This window comes from Ramularia collo-cygni (assembly GCF_900074925.1).
Source record: "Ramularia collo-cygni strain URUG2 genome assembly, contig: RCC_scaffold01, whole genome shotgun sequence".
NCBI classification, from domain to species: domain Eukaryota; kingdom Fungi; phylum Ascomycota; class Dothideomycetes; order Mycosphaerellales; family Mycosphaerellaceae; genus Ramularia; species Ramularia collo-cygni.
In genome coordinates this window covers 2,312,866-2,334,902 of record NW_019716255.1, presented here as the reverse complement: position 1 = coordinate 2,334,902, position 22,037 = coordinate 2,312,866, and the positions used below count along the sequence as shown (strand labels likewise).

At 53.5% G+C, this 22,037-nt stretch overlaps 10 protein-coding genes; 8 read left to right on the top strand and 2 right to left on the bottom strand.

Moving 5' to 3' along the window:
- Nucleotides 1–197: 197 nt before the first annotated feature.
- RCC_12004 (uncharacterized protein) lies at nucleotides 198–1,463 on the top strand (the record flags this gene model as incomplete). XM_023766019.1 has 3 exons in its annotated part: nucleotides 198–343; nucleotides 396–546; nucleotides 600–1,463. 3 exons carry the CDS (start codon nucleotides 198–200, stop codon nucleotides 1,461–1,463), a joined length of 1,161 nt encoding a protein of 386 aa, XP_023621787.1.
- Nucleotides 1,464–1,914: 451 nt separating this feature from the next.
- RCC_12003 (related to isochorismatase family hydrolase) lies at nucleotides 1,915–2,738 on the top strand (the record flags this gene model as incomplete). XM_023766018.1 has 5 exons in its annotated part: nucleotides 1,915–1,939; nucleotides 1,995–2,010; nucleotides 2,066–2,287; nucleotides 2,337–2,493; nucleotides 2,544–2,738. 5 exons carry the CDS (start codon nucleotides 1,915–1,917, stop codon nucleotides 2,736–2,738), a joined length of 615 nt encoding a protein of 204 aa, XP_023621786.1.
- Nucleotides 2,739–3,769: 1,031 nt separating this feature from the next.
- Nucleotides 3,770–6,996, top strand: RCC_00827 (uncharacterized protein; the record flags this gene model as incomplete). XM_023766017.1 has 3 exons in its annotated part: nucleotides 3,770–4,226; nucleotides 4,291–4,509; nucleotides 4,565–6,996. 3 exons carry the CDS (start codon nucleotides 3,770–3,772, stop codon nucleotides 6,994–6,996), a joined length of 3,108 nt encoding a protein of 1,035 aa, XP_023621785.1.
- A 1,402-nt stretch (nucleotides 6,997–8,398) lies between these two features.
- RCC_00826 (related to nucleoside transporter) lies at nucleotides 8,399–9,736 on the top strand (the record flags this gene model as incomplete). Its single annotated transcript, XM_023766016.1, has 1 exon — nucleotides 8,399–9,736. One exon carries the CDS (start codon nucleotides 8,399–8,401, stop codon nucleotides 9,734–9,736), a length of 1,338 nt encoding a protein of 445 aa, XP_023621784.1.
- Nucleotides 9,737–10,049: 313 nt separating this feature from the next.
- Nucleotides 10,050–11,666, bottom strand: RCC_00825 (related to DHHC-type Zn-finger protein; the record flags this gene model as incomplete). The annotated part of the gene is made up of 1 exon (XM_023766015.1): nucleotides 10,050–11,666. One exon carries the CDS (start codon nucleotides 11,664–11,666, stop codon nucleotides 10,050–10,052), a length of 1,617 nt encoding a protein of 538 aa, XP_023621783.1.
- A 244-nt stretch (nucleotides 11,667–11,910) lies between these two features.
- On the top strand, nucleotides 11,911–12,271 carry RCC_00824 (uncharacterized protein; the record flags this gene model as incomplete). XM_023766014.1 has 3 exons in its annotated part: nucleotides 11,911–11,967; nucleotides 12,021–12,129; nucleotides 12,180–12,271. 3 exons carry the CDS (start codon nucleotides 11,911–11,913, stop codon nucleotides 12,269–12,271), a joined length of 258 nt encoding a protein of 85 aa, XP_023621782.1.
- Nucleotides 12,272–12,898: 627 nt separating this feature from the next.
- Nucleotides 12,899–14,563, bottom strand: RCC_00823 (uncharacterized protein; the record flags this gene model as incomplete). The annotated part of the gene is made up of 1 exon (XM_023766013.1): nucleotides 12,899–14,563. One exon carries the CDS (start codon nucleotides 14,561–14,563, stop codon nucleotides 12,899–12,901), a length of 1,665 nt encoding a protein of 554 aa, XP_023621781.1.
- Nucleotides 14,564–15,056: 493 nt separating this feature from the next.
- RCC_00822 (related to pseudouridine synthase) lies at nucleotides 15,057–16,187 on the top strand (the record flags this gene model as incomplete). The annotated part of the gene is made up of 1 exon (XM_023766012.1): nucleotides 15,057–16,187. One exon carries the CDS (start codon nucleotides 15,057–15,059, stop codon nucleotides 16,185–16,187), a length of 1,131 nt encoding a protein of 376 aa, XP_023621780.1.
- A 1,263-nt stretch (nucleotides 16,188–17,450) lies between these two features.
- Nucleotides 17,451–17,900, top strand: RCC_12042 (uncharacterized protein; the record flags this gene model as incomplete). Its single annotated transcript, XM_023766011.1, has 1 exon — nucleotides 17,451–17,900. One exon carries the CDS (start codon nucleotides 17,451–17,453, stop codon nucleotides 17,898–17,900), a length of 450 nt encoding a protein of 149 aa, XP_023621779.1.
- Nucleotides 17,901–18,908: 1,008 nt separating this feature from the next.
- On the top strand, nucleotides 18,909–21,196 carry RCC_12041 (uncharacterized protein; the record flags this gene model as incomplete). XM_023766010.1 has 3 exons in its annotated part: nucleotides 18,909–19,005; nucleotides 19,330–20,199; nucleotides 20,259–21,196. The coding sequence occupies 3 exons, from the start codon at nucleotides 18,909–18,911 to the stop codon at nucleotides 21,194–21,196; spliced, it is 1,905 nt and encodes a 634-aa protein (XP_023621778.1).
- Between the last annotated feature and the right edge of the window lie 841 nt (nucleotides 21,197–22,037).

Sequence of the window (22,037 nt, the reverse complement as noted above, 5' to 3'; positions counted from 1 at the left end):
AGCGGCACGCTTAAATTTAATCATACAGCATGTACTTTGCGAAGACCTCTCGCAATATGTATGCTGCCCCTCATCCTTACGCTTTCGGGAAACAAAAGCGGGCCCGCGTGTAGATAGGGCGTGCGGCTTTCTGGCGCTCTCGATCATTTTTCCATTTGTTCARCACTCAGAACTTGTCTTCAACGTTCATTTCCATGATGGCACCCTCGCACCATGTCGTTGTCATTGGGTCTGGCGTCATCGGCCTCACAAATGCTGTATTCTTGGCCGAAGCTGGATATTCAGTCACTATCATCGCAGCACACGTCCCTGGAGATCAGAGTATTGAATACGCATCACCATGGCAAGTCTCCCCAATCCAGTGATAAGGATGTGACGCTGACATGTACGCAAAGGGCTGGCGCTCACTGGCGAACACACGCCACGGTTGACGAACCAGTGCAATGTGACTGGGACGTTCAGACGTTCAAGGCTTGGGAGGAATTGTTAGCACGTGAAGCGCAGTCGAACGGGATTGATAAGTCTGAATCCGGTTCTGGGTTAAAAGTGTGTGGTTTAGTATCACTCGCTTGCTTGCTTCCACCTGATAATGTGTGTAGATGGTCGAATCGATCCATTATTGGGACAACGAGGTCACGGAAGACCTCTGGTGGGCTTCACATGTGAAGGACTATCGCGAACTGTCCACTTCCCAAGACCCGGTTCTTTCCCTCAACAAAAATCATCCAGCGCATGCACCGAAGATCCTGCACGCCGCAACGAGTCGGGCTTTCTCAATCAATGTGCCACAGTATCTGCTCTATCTCCAAGAGCGAGCTCGTGCGGCTGGTGTTGTCATCTTTCAAAGTAAGTTGCCCAGCGATGGCGGTATGGAAAAGGCATTAGCTACAGCCGAGGGCATTAGCAAAGTCCTGGGTAGGGGCAAAGTCGATTGTTTCGTGAATGCTACTGGACTAGGAGCGTTGAGGCTTTGTAATGATAATAATCTCTATCCTGTTCGTGGTCAGACTGTTCTTGTCAAAGGAGAGGCCAAGGCGACTCGGACGAGGTATCATGGTGGGAAGATTGGTGAAGGATCGACGTCGTATTGTATTGTACGTCCCGGCAGTGGGACAACGATACTTGGAGGTACGAAGGAGAAAGGAAATTGGAGTCCAAGCCCCGACCCAAAGTCTACGGAGACGATCCTGCAAAGGTGTAGTTGGATGGTTCCAGAGTTGCTGACAGCGGAAGATGGCGGATTTGAGGTTCTGAGTGTACAGTGCGGACTGAGACCGGGTAGGACGGGAGGTCCCAGAGTGGAGAGAGAGCTCATCGGTGGAAGGAATGTAGTTCATGCTTATGGACACGCAGGCGGAGGGTATCAAAACTCGATTGGCAGCGCAAAGGATGTCTTGAAACTGGTCAATGAGAGTGTTGATGGGGATCGAGGAGCAGAGGACGAAATTAAAGCAAGGCTTTGATGGGTAGCATCTGCATCTTGGTGATCAGCGGTCGGACGAAGTATGCCTGGACATAGGCCTATTTAGATATCCAGTTCACTTCGAGCAGTCGCTTCTCCGGGGTTTCGCAAGCAATACCGCCCTCAAAAACTTCAACCACGCRCGAGGGTGATCTCGCCGACGATACTGAACCGGGTGATCTGAGCCGCACTGAGCGTGTGTTAGTCGATGTATGCCAGGATGCTTCGTCGTACGGTAAAGCTCCTTGTCTGATGCATGCGAGCCGTCTTGGCGAGAAAGAGAAGTTCGTCATTACGTCACCAATAGCGACCGCGGTTATGCTCTCCGAGTGCGGGATGCGGGCATGCGGGCATAGGTGCAAGATGATTGTTGCGTGATGTGTACAGACGACCACACTCCTAATTTACTTGTATTCTGTCCGTGAGTGTCAAAAGTTGTCATCCTCGACGAAATGTCCGCACCAGCAAGAAGATTGGGTACTCACATCGTCTCACACACCAATCTCCCGAAGCGCCGCTGATGTGATGACAGTAAGGCCTACGCTTTWGTACGACCAGTCCAGCCGCAATGAAGCGTGCTCACTCACGTTGACGCGTCCCTAGCATCTGCGATTTGCAGGAGAAATTCCGCGGTGCCATATACGAATTCCCCAAGGTTGTAGCGACCACGCAGAAGTTGCTTAAAGCGAGTCAAGTCCTTGACATTCCTGTTTTCGCAACGACCCAATTGAGAGGCAAACTGGGCGAGACATGCCCTGAATTGGGTCTCGACAGTGCCGACGGAGTCAAGACCAAGGCTCATGCTGATAAGAGTGCTTTCAGCATGTATGCTGCGTCTCCTCTCACGGGCTGGCTTTGCGCTGATTTGCTACAGGTGGATTCCTGAAGTTCAGAAGGCTTTCAAAGAACTCGGCCCTGAGAAAAGGGAAGTGGTTATTGTCGGGATTGAGACCCATATCTGCGTGACGCAAACGACTTTGGATCTCCTTCGCGAAGGTCACAAAGTCTATGTCCTTGCAGATGGTGTTTCGGTGAGTATTCCACCATCCAGCCTTGTAGTATTCAAGCTGATGTGCAGCAGAGCTGCAACCCAGAAGAAATCGGTATCGCCTTGAACCGGCTGCGGGCTGAGGGCGCCATTATCACCAGCTCTGAGAGCTTCTTGTATGAGTGCATGGGCGACGCGGGAATCTCTGAATTCAAGGGGATTGCTGGCGTCGTCAAAGAACACTCGTCCAAGACAAAGGAGAATCTGAAGGCGCTGTGCAAGTTCTGAGTCCAGGGTGATGGGTAGAAAGTAGACGAGAAATCTCTCTGCCGAAGCGCGTCGACGCGTATTACCACGCACGTTAGATYCCACATTTGCCTCATGCCACTGTATCTGATGCCTGCGTGCCGTCCGATAAGGACTCTCCAAAAACGTGACGTGTGTTCCCGGCGTCCGCCACCACGCCATGGGACTCAGGTGGGTGTGAGGAGCGGAGATTGCTGCTGCGGTAGTGGACGCAGCTGCGCGAGTACCTTGATGATGTCCACTGCAGCCCACGAACGAAGAGCAAGCAACCCRTTGATCCTTCTGTACCTTCGCTCCATCAATCGCCGTTAATCATTGTCATCATCATCATCATCGCCGGGGTGTCGGTGTCGCTGTTTCGGCACGATCCCCAAGAAGTTTCAAGGCTAAGCCCGCTTTTGTCGACCTGGAATTAGAATCCGTGTTCGAAGAGCGAGACTGAACATCCATCCTTCGTTGACATTCTCCCCACCACTCCGAGCAATTCATTCTCGACATTCTCCGCGACTGAGCGATTCGTTGTCTGGACGGCGGCTCGTGCTTGCTTCATTTGGTCTTTGCGCGCTCTCCACTCGCACTCACTCCCCTACCACCACAGAATTCACACCAACGACCAGTTCAGGCCGACAGGGGCGACCAACACGCGCAAACACTGTACACTTCTCTATCCGTGCCAGACGGGCCGCCAGTCCCACGTCTGCTCGTGTACCCTCGACCTTCGTACACGTTATCTATAGTCTGCCGAGCCGGACAAAGACCACACCCGCTTTGCTTTGCTCTGCACCTCCATTTGCCTCCCTTTGGACGCCGAGCATCCGTTTCTCACGCTCGCTACAGGACCAGAAGGACAAGTCCGATGGGAAGCGCACCGTGACACACACCACACCATGGCAGGCCTGCAGAGGCAGCTTCCGCGCTCGGTCGCGGAAACAAGAAATTACAGCTCGGTCCCCTCCACGCCAGTCGCCGGGCCCTCACGTTTCCACTCTCGCTCGCCGTCGCCGAGTAGAGCCATGCAAAATCACTCGCCACGTAGTGTCGTCAGCGAGGCTGTAACCACAGGAAACACGATCGCAGCTCCACCGCGCTTTTGCAAATACGAGACTGGTGATGAGATCAGGCGGAGGCGCATACCCTATCTGCAGGAGTATGCCGAGGCACTGGGCCCGCCGAGGAGAGAACCCAAGGCGACGTTGGATCCTCAAGAGCAAGACAAGTTGAGTGGCGACATGCGTGAGCTGTACGATCGGTTACTGCCGTCAGAGGAGAGCGAGGAGAGGAGAGCGAAGCTTTTRGTCAAGCTGGAGAGGATACTCAATGACGAATGGCCCGGACATGATATTCGCGTCAACGTGTTTGGCTCCTCGGGGAATCTGTTAAGCTCGACAGATTCGGATGTGGATGTGTGCATCACAACGTCGATGAAGAACTTGGGATCGATGCACAGCCTGGCGCAGTTGCTCGCGAGACGTATGTTGAACGCAGCAGGCTTATGCGTGGAACAAGAGGACAACGATGGCTGACTGTGTTACAGATGGCATGGAGAAGATTGTGTGTCGAGCAGCAGCAAAGGTGCCCATCGTGAAGTACTGGGATCCCGATTTGAAACTGCACGCCGACTTGAACGTCAACAACACGCTTGCATTGCAGAACACGCGGATGATCAAGGCCTACGTACAACTAGATGATCGTGTGCGACCTCTAGCCAAAATCATCAAGTACTGGACAAAGCGGCGCATACTGAATGACGCTGGTAAGTATCATCGATCGACTCCTTGCGTTCGCTCGACTAACCTTCAAAAAAACAGCCTTTGGTGGTACCATCAGCTCTTACACTTGGATCTGCATGATCATAAGCTTTCTCCAAAGACGAAATCCGCCGATATTGCCTTCTTTGCAGAAGATTCAGGACCATCGGTTGCAGGCAGACTCGCCATTCGCAGATGATATTGAGGCGTTGAAAAGCAGCGACACGCTCAAGGGGTATGGCAGTTCGAACAAGGAGTCGCTGGGCGAGCTGCTTTTCCAATTCTTCCGGCATTATGGATATGAGTTCGTGTATCCGGAGTATGTTGTGTCGGTGCGAGAGGGACGAACTGTGCGGCGTGAGGAGAAGGGCTGGGAGCCATCAAATCATTCCAAGGCCGAGTCTAGGAACGCGCTGTGCGTTGAAGAGCCATTCACGCAGGGAAGAAACCTGGGCAACTCTGCAGACGACTATGCGTGGCATGGTATTCACAGCGAGATCCGCCGCGCATGCGATCTGCTTGGTGATGAGCTCATGTTGAGCAAGTGCTGCGAGCAGTACGAATTTCCGCCCGAGGAAAAGGTTACATTCCAGAAACCGGCGCGAGGCCCAAAACCCACCTTGACGCGGAGTGCATCGCAATCGGGACGAGCGCATCACGAACCAGGACCAGCCCGACAGTCTCGGAAAAAGGGACAACATCAGCAAAAGGATCGGGTGCCTGGAAACCGGAGAGCTTCGAGTGGTGGCTCTTATGCTAACCGAATACCGCCGTTCAGTCCACCAGTCGGGGCAAATCCTTCGGACTACTTCCACGTCAAAGGGAACTTGCACGAGGCTCTGTATCAGCAGTATCAGTACTTGCAGCTCCAACAGGATGCACTCAGGAATCAACTCGTTCATCAGCAAGCTGCCCAGGCTCAAGTAAGATCCGGCGAATCKCCTCGGACTAGGTCATATGCCAATGGGCTCGCGAGCTCTCGCTTTGGGGACGCTGGTCCACAGACAGCGCCGCTCTTGCCTGGCTACTTGTACCACTATCCGGCAAGGTATGCTCCGCAGCCTGCTAATGCCTCGCAGTCGCGAGCTCGAGAAGGTACTAATACCAATCCGTCGTCTCCATCTCTGGTTGCAGCAGTTCCTGCGCTGCGCAGACAGGTGCACCGGTCCTCGGTGACGGATGGTCCGGCTAGTGCTGGTAGGTCGCAGTCACAGCCAGGCCGCTCGTTACCGCACCCGCTCACAATGCAACAAGTGGCTCATCCAGGGTGGGATGTCTCTGGGGCTTTGGGAGGTCAGCTGCAAGCGCCACGGACTTCGTCACAGGCGTACCAAAATGGGCATCCCATGCTAAATTTGCCGCTGCCACCACTTCCGGGCGGACGCCCGGGTAATCAGCCTCTGGAGAATGCAATGCCTAAGGAGTACGTTGGATACTACGTCGGTCAATCGCCGCAGCTTCCGCCACAGTATGGCAACCTCGCTCAGATTCCGCCGCCGCCGATGGCATTGAACAACCCGCCATTTCGGCAACGTCGTGTAACTCCGGATCTGGTGCCACCAGCCATGAATGGCAGGCACACCTCTCGATCGCCCTCTCCTTTGGGCGACTTGCACAAGTTCCCTTCCATGAGTGAAATATCCGTTACCTCACCGCAGCTGCAGCAGCTGCAAAGTCCGATTGCGTACGAGCAACGCCAACCGGCTCCATTCTCGCCGTCGCCAGATATGGACCTTGGTGGACCTTTGATCGTCAACGGGTCAAATAGACATGTTGCACCACAGCAGCCAGCAGAGCGAGTGAACGGGGTGATGCCAGGAGTTGGCCTTCGACTCTCCAACGAAGCTCCGATTCCAGTGAACGACGTTCCGTTGCCGGTGCAGCCGGAAGAGTTCCCACGAATGCGCGCATGGGCGCCGCATCAGAGCCACGAAAGTGCTACTTCAAATGGTAGTGGTGAAGTGGGCGACAGGCGCGCGGCCTCCCCACGCATTTCGCCGACTTCAAAGCCAAAGCCAGATCTCGGCATCACTTTATCCCCGAATGGCACAGCACCTCACTCGAATGGAGTCAATGGACATTTCCATGAAAGCACGCAGCTCCCGGCACCGCTACTCTCGCCTGTAGCCGAGCTCAGGACGCCCTCCCCAACACAATCTCGCAGCTTCGATATCCAAGCAGCCAGGGAAACTACCAACAATCTTACGAAAGCTGTCAAGATCAACAACGCCAGGCAGGTCACAAAGGAGAATCACGCGCCACCAACGGAGTCTCGACATGAACGTAAAGTCAGCGCAACAAACAAGGCGGCGCCCAGCAGAGGAAACGCGGTACCGAATGGCACACCCGTAACGACGCAGCAAAATCAGTGGCAGCAGGCGCCATCAAAGAAAGGGCACAAGAAGAGTAAGTCTCACGGTGGTCACAACTCTCCGAATAGGTCGGGCGGTCAGCCGCTCCCGGTGAATGAATCTGAGCGCAAGGGTGGCTAGATCAGTGGTCCGATCGCGTTTTTCTTCAACGCCGTTTTGGAGACGATATGCAGGATCTCGAGATACTCGATGCCCGAAATAATGTGCCAATGCGTCGCGCATGCCGCGACGTGCAGGGTCTGTGCGTGTTCGTTGCGAGGGGACTGTCAAATCTGGGCCACTACCGAAGATTGAGAACTGCAGGCGCCGGTCCGTAGCCACACAACCTGGCGGCTTCGCTCACATTGGACATTCGGGTCGCATCAAGAACAAGCGTTCGGGGCGGCAGATGGATGACATGCTTGGGTCAATCTACGAGGCCGATGAGTGTGGATTGTACATTTTGAGAGATTCGGACAGCAAGCGGCATATCTGGTTTGGCGCTCATGATGTTGGGAATGATGGACGGGATTGTAGAAGTATCGAGGGGACACGAAATGAACCATTTTTTGAGGGACGTACAGCTCCAGTTCGGCACGACTTGATGGACGATGTGCTCCAGCATGAGCGAGAGGTGATTGTGACGTCTTCTGATACGACATGGGAACGGTGACGATTCAAACATGGTTTGGTGACGCTAGGGTTGGGGTTGGGGTAGCAAGATAACGTGCGCGAGTGCCAGTTGCCATGTTCTCATCGTTTAGATATCGGTGGGGGTGTCTATTGGGAATGCGGGTTTGTCTGGGAGGTGCCTGAATGACCGAAAGGCCAGGTCTGGACCATTTCGCGGCGAGTTTRGCAGATGCAAAGCTCCAATATCCCCTCCCGTAACCGAGTGTCGTACTAAGGGAGAGTGATGAGCCGCGTGGTACTCAGGCCGACCACACTACAGGAGAAGCAACATATCAAGTGACAGCTCTTCGGCCGGGCGGCATCTGTACCATTCGAAGTGTCTTCTGATCAGACAATCAGGCGATTCACGTACATACCTACATGTAGGTAATGAGCTGCGATATGCTAAGTGGAGTCGACTTGGTTTTGAGCAGGTACTGGGATGTCCTACGCCTAGTACATGTGAATAGCTCTGTTGGCAGCAACTCAGAACCTCATGAACTAGCACGCCGTAATCTACTACATGTAATTACGGTAGATGCCCTGAGGGCATGTCCTGTGCAGCAGGTCTGGATTCGTACGATCACATGCGATTTATCGCCGCGGGACTGACGGGCTCGGATCCGGAGTCCGGACCGCAAGCGGGACGATCGTCCCTAGCTTACCTTATCGGCACGACGTGTTTCGATGGAAGCGGTCGTGTCACGCGGTGGGAGTTCCCATGATCGTCACACGTCAGGCGAGAGGTCTTAATGGAAATCCTGACATATACATGTCAAGCCCTCCCTTCTGCAGCTTGACGCTCATGCTTCCTCGCAATCCCTAGAGCTCCCGCCAACGCCCCATTATATCCAACACCGAACGTTCCACCATGGACCGCCTCAGGAAGCTCTTCACAAGCGAGGAGCAGCAGTACGAGGCTCTGGAGAACAGCGAGACGGAAAGAGATGGACCCACAACACGGAAGCAGTCTGGTACGCGATACGTCGAATATGGCATCTTTCTGTTGCTCGGCATATCGATGCTCTGGGCTTGGAACATGTTCCTGGCAGCAGGACCATATTTCCAACACCGCTTTCGTGGCAACCAGTGGATCTTCGACCATTTCCAAGCCGCAGAGATTACAGTCTCGACAGTGACCAGCTTGAGCACCATGCTTGTCCTCACGAGACTTCAGGCCAACGCTTCGTACCCCAAGCGCATAGTCGTTTCTCTGGTCATGAACATGGCGTTGTTCGCACTCCTTGCTGCTTCAACAGCCATCGATACCTCCGCGGAGGTTTACTTTGGCTTCTTGATGATAACAATATTCAGCACTAGCGTAGCCACRGGACTGTGCCAGAACGGCGTATTCGCGTACGTATCGGGATTCGGAGAACCAAAGTTCACGCAAGGCATCATGACCGGACAAGCTGTTGCTGGAGTTCTACCTTGTATTGCTCAAATTCTGTCGGTGCTGTCAATTCGAAGCGGCGGCGACAACTCCTCGACAGATGGACCGGCGCCACCAGGGCCACCTCTCGTCCAGTGGACTGCGGCCTTGTCGTATTTCTTGACTGCCACCATCATCTCCACGATCACACTACTTGCATTCGGGTACCTTCTGGCTCGCAATCAGAAGTCCGTGAGATTGGAAGACAGTATCCCTAGCCTTGCAGGTGAGAGGCAAGACCGCAAGTCCATACCCTTGCTTCACCTTCTCAGGAAGCTCATATGGCTTTCTGGTGGAGTCTTTGTAACCTTTGCCGTCACAATGGTCTTTCCAGTCTTCACCCAACGTATCTTATCCGTTAGGCCACCAGCTGAGCAGCCGCCAATCTTGCAACCTCCGAGCTTCATCCCACTAGCGCTACTCTTCTGGAATATTGGCGACTTGACAGGACGTTTGATCACAGCAATACCATCCTTATCGTTAGTTCTTCGTCCGCGGGTGGTGTTCACGCTTGCGGTGGCGCGAATTGTATTTGTGGGACTGTACCACCTTTGCAACCTCCGTGGCGAAGGCGCGATAGTCAACAGCGACTTCTTCTATCTAGTCATCGTACAACTCCTTTTCGGACTATCCAATGGGTACATTGGAAGTACATGCATGATTGGTGCGGGAGTCTGGGTTGACGAAGAGGAGCGTGAGGCTGCTGGCGGCTTCATGGGACTTTGCTTGGTTAGCGGTCTCACTTTCGGTAGTGTCTTAAGCTTCTTTATCACTTGAAGCTCAATTTCAGACCTGCTTCTTTGTCACAAATCTCGCACACGGTACTATTTCCTTTCTTTCGCAAGACGTAGACGTCGGAGCGATTGCTATATTAGCATTATTGATACACGAGACTTGACGAACCTGATCTTCCACGTCACCTCTCCTCATGCGCACGCTTGGAACCGGCAACAGACTCTACTGGGAAGGCCTACACCTTCCAACATACAATAGTTTGTACAACGAATATTCACACATCGTGGTTCATGAACAACGTCCCGAAACTCCTTCGCTAATCTACACCGCCGGCCCGCMAAAGCCAAGAGCACCACTAGTCCCCCTTCTTGCGGCCGCGTCCAGAGTCGAGGAATGCATCGGGTATATCATTCCAATTAGACGTGGCGGCCGTCTTTCTAGACATACGCTCCTCGTCGCTGGAAGTCTCATAGCCCTCCCCATCGACATCTCCAGCAGGTCCCTTCCTTCGATCCAAGGGCTGCATCTGCATACTTGACTCGTTGTTCACTGGCTGTTTTACCGAATGATCTACAAATCCTGCGCCAGGCGTCCATCTCAGATCCCTAGGCGGAGGCGGCGCTGGTCGACGGTTTTCCTGCTGACTCCAGGATGCTTCTTCTCTTGCACGCTGCTCACGTTCTCTCTCTAGACGAGCGCGTGCCTCTGTCCATTTGGGACTAACATCCCAAGCCCAGCCATCCCCGCTCGTATTGCAGACCGGGAGAAACCATAAAAGAGGCTTGCTACCCAGAACGTGTAGAACATTACGTTTCCAGCCATTATCAAAAGCGTTGGGCAACGTCTCTGAATCTTTCTCATCAAGGTAGGTGTTGTATCTTTCCCGTTCCCTCTGAGCCTCGAGCTCGGCATAGGAGCGGTGGAGGCTTTCACGTGCAGGAGAGGGATCTCCATTCGCAAGTGGCGTAGTCGCACGAGAAGATCGGAGGGACACATCGCCTTCCTCGGGACGGAGGACCCCAGGGAGGGCGTTGGCATGGATTTCCATGAGTCTTTCACCAAAAGGCTGGTCTTCCGGGCTGAGATTGCTGTCTACGGTACCATCTTGGCCAATGTAGTTGCGACGATGCTGAAGTTGGCGCTCCATGCTCTTACGCATAGGAGTTAGATATCGAGTTTTTTCCAGGCTCTCGATCGTTGTCTGCCCGCTGAGCATGAGATAGATGTGCCATCCGGTAAAGCCTGACAGGACCAGTCCAATAATGCCCGATAGTACAGACAACAAGATAGTATTGACTRCCAGCATACTCTGATCCATCTGCTCAGCATCCGTAATAGCCGTCCACACCCACAGAGATGAGATGGTGAAAGACCACCAGCAGAACAGACTCGTGTACGTCAAGAAGAGCATGAATGGCTTGTAGTTGCGCAGTCCAACGCATGTCGCCAGCCAAGGGCAATGATGATCCATCTTCAGCACACATCTCCCGCAAGATGAACAATGGTGCGAGCGGTCGGGCTTCACACAACGACATTTCTTGCAGAAACGCGGCYTCCCTGTGCTCTTGGCCGTCACCGTCGTCATGGTCATCCACGCCGGCCGTCCGCCGTCGTCCTGCCCATCGATATCGCTGTGATCTTCGAAAGTTGGCAGACCCTCATATCCTCCACCGTTCCTCCGTCGCGCCGCATCAACTTTGGGGTCCACGGGTGAGCCTGGAGATGTAAAGACGGCAGTTGTGTATGAAATGATGGCCAGCGAGTACAGTGCAATAATGAGCGCCGCGCGGAGGTAGGAGTCGGGGCCTCTCTCCCCTAGAAGTGCAACCCTCGTGGCGACCCAGACAGCCCAAGTCGTCAATCCGTATACGAAGGTGAGTGGAATGTACGCAAATGTCGAGCAGCAACACCGCTCAATCTTGCGTGCCCAGCTCTTCCGGCGGCGGTGGAAGGGCGGTGAGGTCGATGCCATCGTTACACTCTCCAGAAGTGCAGCATCTCCGGCGTTCTACCCAGCTACAACAAATAATACAAGCTGCGAGGTGTTGAGTTAAGCACCGGCGATCCATGAAACACGTCGTCGCCGCGCGCTCGGGCTGCTTTGCGCTAATGCCGCCGATGTGCTTCCGACGTGCCCCCTTGCCGACTTCACCTTTACAGTACTCTGGACACCACAACAACACAACGTCATCAATATATTGTAACATCTCGAAATCATGTCAGACCAGACGCTCTCCGCCCAAGTTAACAAGCTGAATATTAAAGACGATGCCGTATGTTGGCTCGTCCATGCAAATGCATCTATCTGCTAACAACCAGGTTCCAGTCCTCATCATCCGAGTCCAAGCCATCCGAGATTGTGGCTGTCGTGGACGATCTGCTCAATCAGCTCAACACCAAATTCAGCACTGTTTCCAGTGAAATACTGACCAAAAGTGTGTATTGCTCTGACCATCCCCTGCCGTCTTACTCACAATCTCGATAGTKGATGCCATGTCACAGCGTCTCGACACCCTGGAAGCCAACATTGCAGCTGGAAACGCAGCAGCAGCGGCAAATGAGTCGGATGAGAAGTGAAATTTACATGGAGAAGATGGATGAATGCCCCGCCGATGCGCTGCCAGACCCTGGCACTGACTCCATTCACTGCAGGACCACGGGCGCCATGATGTCGTTGTCATCTAGTGGCCAAGTAACACTGCGGATCTAGTACAGAGCTCGTCGTGCTGTGAACGCACACCACAAGCTCGCATGATACTTGAGACGACTCTACATGCAAGTCCTTCACAAGCAGAGCGCTCATCCCTCATGATTACCAGGCCGTCCAAGACGTCGGCAAACTTACTACAACGATACAACATCATGCCCACCATCGGGCCATTTATTCTGCTTGCAAGCTATGGTTCCAGGAACCGGACGGAAAGTTGAACCCTGGCAAAACTTGTACACCGCTACGCCATGCAGTGGAAATTGAGGGTAGGGAAGCTCAACATGATGCTGCAGACCTGACACTAATGTCGGGCTGAGTAATTGCTCGATTACCGTAGAATCGACAAGGCAGTTTCGTGTTGATCGTAATGTTCCCGTTCTGTACAAATTTAATGTGCGAGTCGTCGCTTTCCATACGCCAGACATGTGTGGTATCAAGATAACAGAGTCTCAACCCCTGCAACACCAATGCGTCCAAGCCCATATGCCCATTTATCAGTATTTCTGCGTGACGCCATCTCCAAAWCGACTCACAGCTACAGTGCTATCCGGAAATCCATCCATCCGCGCCTGCCCTCGGACCTTCTCCATCAAATGTCCAATCGGCAGAGAAGGCTGCGCTAATCTCTTGACCATCTGCACCCGCTCGTCATCATCGTATGCATGCAAAGCGTAGTGCTCTCGTATAAGCTTCTGACTTGCTGGCAGGTGAGAGAGATAGACTTTATGTGTACAACCGGCGAGAGCACATATCCAGGTATTTTCTTGTACAGAATCTGGGTTATCCGGTACGTGGTTTTGCGATTCGGTTGGCGAAGTAGGAATATCAATTCCTTCATCCTCGGCATTTTCCTCGCCATCTTCATCTTCAACTTCCGGCGAGTCGCTAGAGCGTCTTTTATGTGGGCGACGTGAATCTTCTTGAATGTGTTTTCTCTTGTCTCCTGCTTGTGTGGGTGAAGACGCAGGACTTTGCACGTCTTCTGCCTCGCGGGGTCGGCCTTTCCCGCCTTTGTTGCCTTTGCTGGCACGAGGTCTGAGTGATGATTTATTTCTCATTTGTGCTTCATCGTCACTGTCGTCGTCGTCTTTGGCGGGCGTGGCAATTGCTAGTGAAGGTGTTGTTTCAATGTCGTTATTCCGTGTTCTTCTGAATTTTTGTTTCGGGTTTGCTTGAGGAGACTCTTTGGGCTCGTCGGATGCGGCTTGCACGAGAGTGTCTGTGACTTCCTCACTGCTTTCGCTGTCGGAGAGGGTAATTACGTCAACAGCACCGGCGTTCTTCCTTGGCCTACCCTGCTTCTTGGAGCTGATCGCGGCGGATGAACTGGCTGCGGAGCCCTTAGCCTCCTTTCTCGGCCTTGCTGGCTTTGGCTGTGAGCTTTTCGTTGTGGATGAGGTGTCTGTCGCTGCCGGTTTCTTGGCTTTTGACTTCGGAGGCTTCGCTCTTAGCCTCCTTTCCAGCTCCTTGAAGACTTCTGGAAACTTGCCCTGCATGTCGGCCCACAGCGGATATGTTGACCATTGTAATCCCTCTTTCCCGGCCAACATGGATCCAATCAAAAACTCTTTGTGCTCCGCAAACTTGTCGAAGGCGTCGTCTGCGTCATTTGTCCCTAGGAACTCCAATGCGTACTTCTGAGCCAACTCCAACGCAGAATACGGTGGTAGCATGAGTGCTTTCTTCCCTCTCCCAACGCCCTTTTCCTTCCGCGTCTCCTTGTAGCTATCAGCTACGAAGTACAAGAGCTTCACTGCTTCCTGAATTTCCTGGTACACATGTCGATAGGCACGACCCGGCCTAATTTTGAACCATCCGGACTTGCCGCCTGCCCAGACTGCGACACTGCCATCGCCCAGCTCTCCATATGAAAAAGTACAGACATCGTTCAGTTCGAGGTTGATTCGTTTGTTTGAAAGTTTCACGCCAGGAACGAGAAGATCCGCATCAGATGGATCGAGCGGTTCTAGTTGGCCGGTAACAGTGAGTGGGTTGCCGATGCTGGCGTGGAGCAGGCTGACGGGTGTATTGGTCCATTCCGAGTCGGACGCGGACGCGGACGCGTGGACTTGGACAGAGGAAAGCTCGTATTCTGCCCACGAATTCTCGTCGTTCGAGCGCGGTATTAACAGGTCCTCTTCCAGGATTGCAGCCGGCATTTTCTTCTGATATGTCTCCGGGGGATGATGGAATGAGTCCTCGTTGAACTTTGCATGTCCAGATGGATGTCGGCGCGTCAAATTAGATGAGGCGCGATCTACCGATCGTCCCGAAGTTGATCGGTGTGGGGCGGCTAAACCACGGCAGGAGAGCTCATCCTACAACATTTTCCCCAAGCGACAGCACAGTCGTACAGTATCAACCTTTTTCGGCATGCCCGGCCTCCGAGCGAATACCATCTTCCGGTCCATTTTCAACACTCCAACATCTGCTATTCCAAGAATGTCATCTCAAATTTACGAAGGCGTATTTGCAATCAACAAACCTACAGGCATCAGTTCAGCACAAGTGATCCGTGACGTTCAGCAGCATTTCAGTCCTTCGGAGCTCTTCCGGCCATGGCTGGACCGTGAACATGCTCGCCGAGAATCTGAATCGCACAATCAAAAGGTCAAGCGAAAGTGGAGGGGAAAGAGAGGAAATGAGGTGAAAATGGGCCACGGTGGAACGTTAGATCCAATGGCAACAGGCGTATTGATTCTGGGCGTGGGGCAGGGGACCAAGGAGTTGGGGTATTTCACAACAGGTTGCACGAAAAGTTATGAAGCTGTGGTGCTGTTCGGGGCCGCAACTGATACTTATGATACGGAGGGAAAGATTCTTGAGAGGGCAGATACAGGCCATATCACGAGGCATATTGTCGAGGAGAAGCTAGCGAGATTCAAGGGGAGAGGTGTACAGCGACCTCCAGTGTTCTCGGCGTTGAAGGTTCAGGGCAAGAAGCTCTACGAGTACGCACGTGAAGGGAAAGAGGTGCCCGTGGAGATCAAGGAACGACCCGTTGATGCGAGTGAACTGGAGATCGTCGAGTGGTACGAGGGTGGCACACATAAATGGCATTGGCCGACGACAGAGGCGTCAGAGGAGGAGAAGGCCTTCGCAGAGAAACTGCTTAGCAAGACAGAGAAGCGCAAAGCAGTGTCGGAGGGTCGTAAACGTGAGCGACGAGAAGATGTCGAGCACGGCCACGAAACTGCACCATCATCGAAACGTGTAAAAGCGGAAGATGAGACGGCAATAAAGACCGAGTCAACAACAGTGGAACAGCCAGCAGCGCCGCAGCAACCGTGCCCTGCTCCAGCCTGTCGCATACGAATGACGGTCACCTCTGGCTTCTACGTGCGCTCACTATGCCATGATCTTGGCGCTGCGGTTGGCTCCGCCGCTTGCATGTCGAGCTTAGTGAGGACGAGCCAGGGAGGGTTTGAACTGGGATCGAACGTGCTCTGGTACGATGAGCTCAAGCAGGGCGAAGACGTCTGGGGCCCGAAGGTCAAGGCAATGCTAGTAGAAAACCAGAAACGGAGCGATGCCAGATCGAAGGAGCAGAGCAATGCCGGAGGAGCAAAGCATGAGGGCGGTCAGGCTGGAGTTAAGAAGGAGCCCAGTGACGAGGACGCCAAGCCTGCATCGACAAGTGGAATGGAGGCCAGCGATAATCAAGACAATGTCAAGATCAAGGCGGAGGTGGAGGCAGACGTGGAGACGAAGACGGAGAACAATGCCGAGAACGCTTCTGCTGCTGCTCCTGCCGCAGAAAGCAAATGGCGAGCAGGGTATTGATGGCCGGAGCAGTTCCGTAATTATCATGCTCTTGTACTTGGCGGTTTTCGATCCGGAGGCTGGTTCCTGCATTGGCCTTCAATCCCACCTTGGTCGTCGTCGTTATCGCCGTAAACGGTACTTTCTCAGCGCTTGTTTGGCAAGTCGACATTACATGACACTCTCAACATAGCCACCTACCTAGCTATAAGGGGCTGTGCTGACAAGATCACTCCACTTTCGTTCCGAGAAATCGATGTGGCTCGGTCAGGCGAGAAAGCCCCGCTGGCGAGGAAGCCGCGATTTCATGGATGGGAAGTGATGCGACTGTGTAGTGACTTCCGTAGACGTTTGGAAGATGAATGCTGCCATAGACTGGCACCTGCCCGATCTGACTGCGAGGAAAACCTCGGTCAATTTGGAAGTCCGGCACAACTGACATCTGGGAAGCTGATCACCAGGCCGATCAATGCTTGGAGCACCCCGGATATCTGGACTATCAAATCAGGAGAGGTGCTTCTTTCAATATTACCATCTCAGCCAGAGAGTGGTTTCAACAAATACTGCTTATAGATTAAGCCACGATGCGTGAAAGGGAGCATGGACATGTCAATAGGCCTAAGCACATTCGTCTCCAGCAGCAGTCGAAATTTTGAGAGAGACAGTTGTAGCTCATATCTTACGCATATCAAATCACACCTCATTCACTCGGTTGCACAACCACCGTGATCTGTTCGTCACATGTCCCCGTTGAAGATGTCTGGCCATAGCAATCGCACATACCTTAGGCGCGGTAAAATGAATACACCTTCCCAATGCAGTAATATTYGAAATTGTCAGATCATCAACTAGTGATACTAACATTGATTATAGCACAAAACTTCACTTTGCATGTGGTATTACTTACATGCGCGTGATGTCCCGTGAAAATGTGCGGTGAATGGCTGCTAGTCCGACAATGATGTGCATTTTCTTAGCGTCCGCGCCGCCGCATCACGAGCGTGTTTAGGCAGCGCGGCGACATCTATAAGAGCGTCAATGAGAGCATCCGAGACACCTACACCACTCACACATTGCCTTGCTCCCCTGCCACTCCCTCACTTCGCCCTGTACCAACACCTGTCCGCACTATCATCAACAGAGTTAGACTGACGCAAGACACAGTCCTCTTGGTACCGGCTGGTCAGCTTCATTGCTCGCTCTCAAGCCGTTCTCAACTCACCAGTCGTGAGAATCAACAAACCGCCGCCACTCTGCAGCCCAAGGTCCGACAAGAGAGTCAAAATGGCTTCCACCTTGGCGGCACTCACTTCGATCACTTCGTTCCTAGCTCATGCCTACTACCTCACCGGCCGAACCTACCACTCACTTCCCGATCGGATCCCAGGTCTCCGCAACGCCTTCACAGTCTCGCCTACCCGTGAGCTGCCGGACCTCATCACCATCTTCGGGATGGTGGAAGGGAGGCTTCTGTGTGCCCATGCGGCAATGCTGGGTGGAGACGAGTACCTGTTGATCAAGCAACTGTACGTTGCGAACGAGCTGATCTACGAGGCCTGGTGGAAGGTCTCCTGGCTGGACAGGGCCGTTGCGAACGGGCCCGGAGATGGGGAGGATGATGAGTTGTGTGAGGACGTCGACGACAGCGGGGAGGAGTTCGAGAAGTGGCGGGCTGCATTGCCAAATTGTTGTGGTACGCTGATGCTTGCTGAAGATGAGGCTTTGATGAATTGAGCTGATTTTGAGATAGGTGCTTGGGTCGCGCCGCAGACGCCGATACAGCAAGGCCGGCAGGGCTGTCCGATTGAGAACTGGCTGGACGATGTCACGGCTTGCTAGGTAGCTCTCCTTCGGAACAACATCAGCATGATGTTCCGGGGCTCATCACTGAAGATAGCTGGGCATGCTTCAAACTTCTACGGAAGCTGGAAGCCCCTTTGGCGTCGAGGGAATGAAAAGGCACAGGCTGCCCTTACCATGTTCCACACCCTGTATTCATTTTCAAGTTTTTGACGCCTGCGTCTCTCGTTTGGGTGTAAAGAGTGCAACCGAACGGCGTTGCAGATGGCACAGGCTGGGACGGCACATGGTGGAGTTTTGATGACATCAGCTAGAGGGATCAGGTCAAGGCCACACATAAAGCCATAGCAAGTGGTCAAAGGTGAGGTTGTCCGGGTAAGAAGGCTGTATATCCTCGGCCTGGTAATCTCAGATCCAATTGGTCTATTCCGTTTACTCTTGCTGGTTCCAGTCACATGGGCAAGTCTTCGCATCCCACGTTGGCGCCAGCGCATCGCGGGAGCGGAGCTCTTTGACGGAAGGATGCCATGTTTTCCGAGGATGTCGTAGACTGACGCTTATTATTAGGAATCATAGAAAGGACAGCGTAGAACGGTTCTTCCCAAGGTCCTGCTTGATTTACCCAAATTGTTGCTGTGGTTGGTAGGGAATTGGGGAGACGAGACTGGAGGCTTGGCGGGATTAAGTTTGGCCGACATCGAGTCGTCTTCTTTAGGAGTCTGGTTGCAAGGACAAGTTTCCATACATCAGTGCATCGCCTGTCAATATTTTCAGCACGCAACCATCGACGGGTCGGAATACAGTGTAAGCCTCGCCTCCACACTCAACTCCAGCTTCGATGGGAAAAGCAGCAGAGGAGAAAGACAGCATTGAGATGGAATATGGATGACTGACACAGACGGGTGGACAGCGGCCCTCGATTGCATTACAAGGGGACTGGGGATGGCGCCGACCGCAGCCCGGTCAGATGCCAATGACAGAGATACGAGTGCATACGATACGCAGGAGAGCCGACAGGACTCTCTGAGGCGGATGGCTGGTCAGTCCAACACTGTGTCCCGGGGCGGTCACGGCGAGGCGGGAAGCGATCAAGATCAGGATGGCTGTGGAGCGGCAGTTGGATTGCAGGGAATGCGGATCAATCTCGACGTCTTCAGACTTTGTGGATTTGGAGAAATGTCGCTTCCATCCCCATTCATCAATATGTTGGGCATGGCCGGCGGACTTTTTCGCCACGCACTGAGCACGATCGGCTGGATCCTCGCATTCCTCATGCACCGCCCAACCACTGCCGTTCCTTCTTGCCAACCTGCTGCCATGAAAAAGAGACCCAGAGCAGAAGATGTGCTGACGAGTGCTGTAGAAGTCGAGAGACGGGCGGAGATCACCCACGCCTACCACGCTACCTCCCCTCGCTCACCTGACACCGCTTCACCCATCTATCCCGAGCGTGCGATTCGACCGCTGCCGAAAAGTCGCCTCAAGTCGAAGCTTTCACCAGGACAGGCAGAGACTCTCGTTTTCCCACCAGAACCACCGCCAGTCTCACCGACGCTCAACTTCAGCCTTTCCATGCAAGCCCACGAACAGGAAGAGTCTCGACTGATGACGAACGGAGAGCCGCGATACCCATACGACTACGAGAACGTCCAGCGTCGGCACCATCAACATCAGCCCCACAGCAGCCACTGCACGTGTGGCGAAGATGGGGAGAGTGGAGAGGACGAGGTGGAGTTTGACCATCCGGACTACCGCTATTCAACACCTCCCACTGTAAATGGCGTTGGTGGGAAGCCGGTGGATTCATTACAGCGGAGACTGGTGGAGGCATCGCGATCATCAAGCAAGCCGCCGCCACCCGGATCAACAGCGTCTTCTGCAGACGGCTACGAGAGCTTTGAGAATACGAGCAACAAGAAGAAACGCAAGATTCCACTTTCAGGGACGTCCAGCATGCACCAGAGTCAACTAAGTGCGGAAATGGCAAGCATGGGCATCAGCACTGGACAAGCAGATGGAGGTGCAGAAGATGCCCATGGCGGCGCACAGCAGCAATACAGCCAAAGTGGGAACGGGACGTCTCCTGGCTCTGGCACGGGAATCAGTGGAGCAGGCCGCGGACGCTATGGCAGACAGGACGGGAGGAATCGACGGCCGCTCGGCAGTAGCACGATGAATGTGATCAACGGATACACTTCACGTGCGCCTGTGCGGGAGGTCAGGCACGGCGAAGGTAAATTCTATCCACAAACCCTTTGACAAAGGAGATTGAAGCTAACGCAAAGCAATCAGATGTTGGTGTTGAAAACACCGGTGGCATCATCTCTCAAGCCATCAAAACTGCTGCGGAACAAGGCCCACTTACTCCTGCAGGCAAAGGCAGGGACAACGTAAGTTTGCTTCACTCCGCAACTGCGGCCAGCGCAACGCCCAAAACTCAATTCACCTTCACTTGCGAATCGGACTCTGCGACCAAGATGGTGGACCAGCAAGCGGCATACGCAGCCGGCACACCCACTCCGCAGCGAAGTCTTCCTCCGGGAGTAAAGGGAGCAGGAACCCAGACTACGCCCCCTCTTCGCGGAGGGCAGCACCCAAACAATGCTAGAAATCCACCTCCTCCACCGTCCAACCACGCTCCAGCTGGTCAACACCCCCAAGCGCCACCTCCTAAGCCGAAGCCCCGTCGAAATCCTGCCAAGGAGTACGCTCTGCAAGCTGCCACTCGCAAGAAGAACCAGCAGTACCAGAATTACCACCATCGCCCGAAACCTGATGATATGTGGGTATGTGAGTTCTGTGAATACGAGGATATCTACGGAGCTCCGCCGTATGCTATGATCCGCAAATACGAAATAAAGGATCGTCAGGAGCGTAAGAAGGCGGCTGAGAAGCGGAGGCTGCTGGAAAAGGCGAAAATGAAGGGCCGTAAGAACAAAAAGGGAGCGGCAAAGAAGGGCAACAACACTGCTGCAGTCAATAACAATAACCACAACCCTAACAATGCGGCGGTGGCCAACAACACACCCCGAGATGATCCGGCATACGATCCGAATCTACCGCCGCCCGACCACGAGGAGTACTACGATGACGACGATGATTACGCGGATGAGTATGAGCCTGTTCCGGGAGTTGACGACCCGTATCCACAGGACTATCACTATCCGCCACCACCTGCTCCCGTTGGAACGCCAGTAGCGCCGGCTGGAGGAGGAGGCGGAAGAGGGTAGCTCACTGCGGGCGTGATGGCGTTGGGAATGGCTTTCATGTTCCTCCTGGCTATTGTGACCGAGATTTAAGCTCCCCGCTTCATTGCAAGGATACTGACACGTTGGGGTCCACGACACTCTGCTGCYCGCCACTCATCGAACAGCGAAGTCCCGAACACTGAAACTACGATGCGAAAAATTCTCGGACATGTGAGGAATTGAACATCGGCAGCCCAAAGTTGCCTGCCATTACTGCCTGCTTTAATTGAGCCCTATCCTGTTGTACATACAACACATCTGGTGAAGCCTGYCTTTGGATGGTTGGATTTGCGCGGAGTTCAGGTTGCTTTCACTTTGCTGCGTTCCGATTTATACTTTGATTGTTTTATTGCATCGCCAGCTGCATTTTCACAGGCGTTCTATACCTCCACTCRGAAAAGACAGAAAACTTTATTGGAAGCTCGAAGGAAGAAGGCCGAAAGGGCGGAAGATCGATGATGCGAAGCTCCGGCTTAACATGGATGAGGAGATGAGAGGAGACGGACCCGGTGACTCGCCGGACCTTCGCAAAGAGAGAGCGACTGACCAAGAGTCGAAGGTGATGTGATGCGATGAGTTGTAAGTAGGTAGGGTGGTGTAGGAGGGGGAACACAAAATGAGGGAGGTTGAATTGAAACACTTCTTGCCTCGACCATCGTCTTCGTTGCCCAAAGTACTCGCTTCGCTGCACCATCTGAAATTCTTGTCGCTCGCCGTCACGGCGCGGATGACTGCGAGGCACAGTATATGCTGAACACGAAGCCCGCTTTAACCCTGAATGTGGTCTCAAGAATGACATTCAAGTTGGTTCACGTTGCGAACT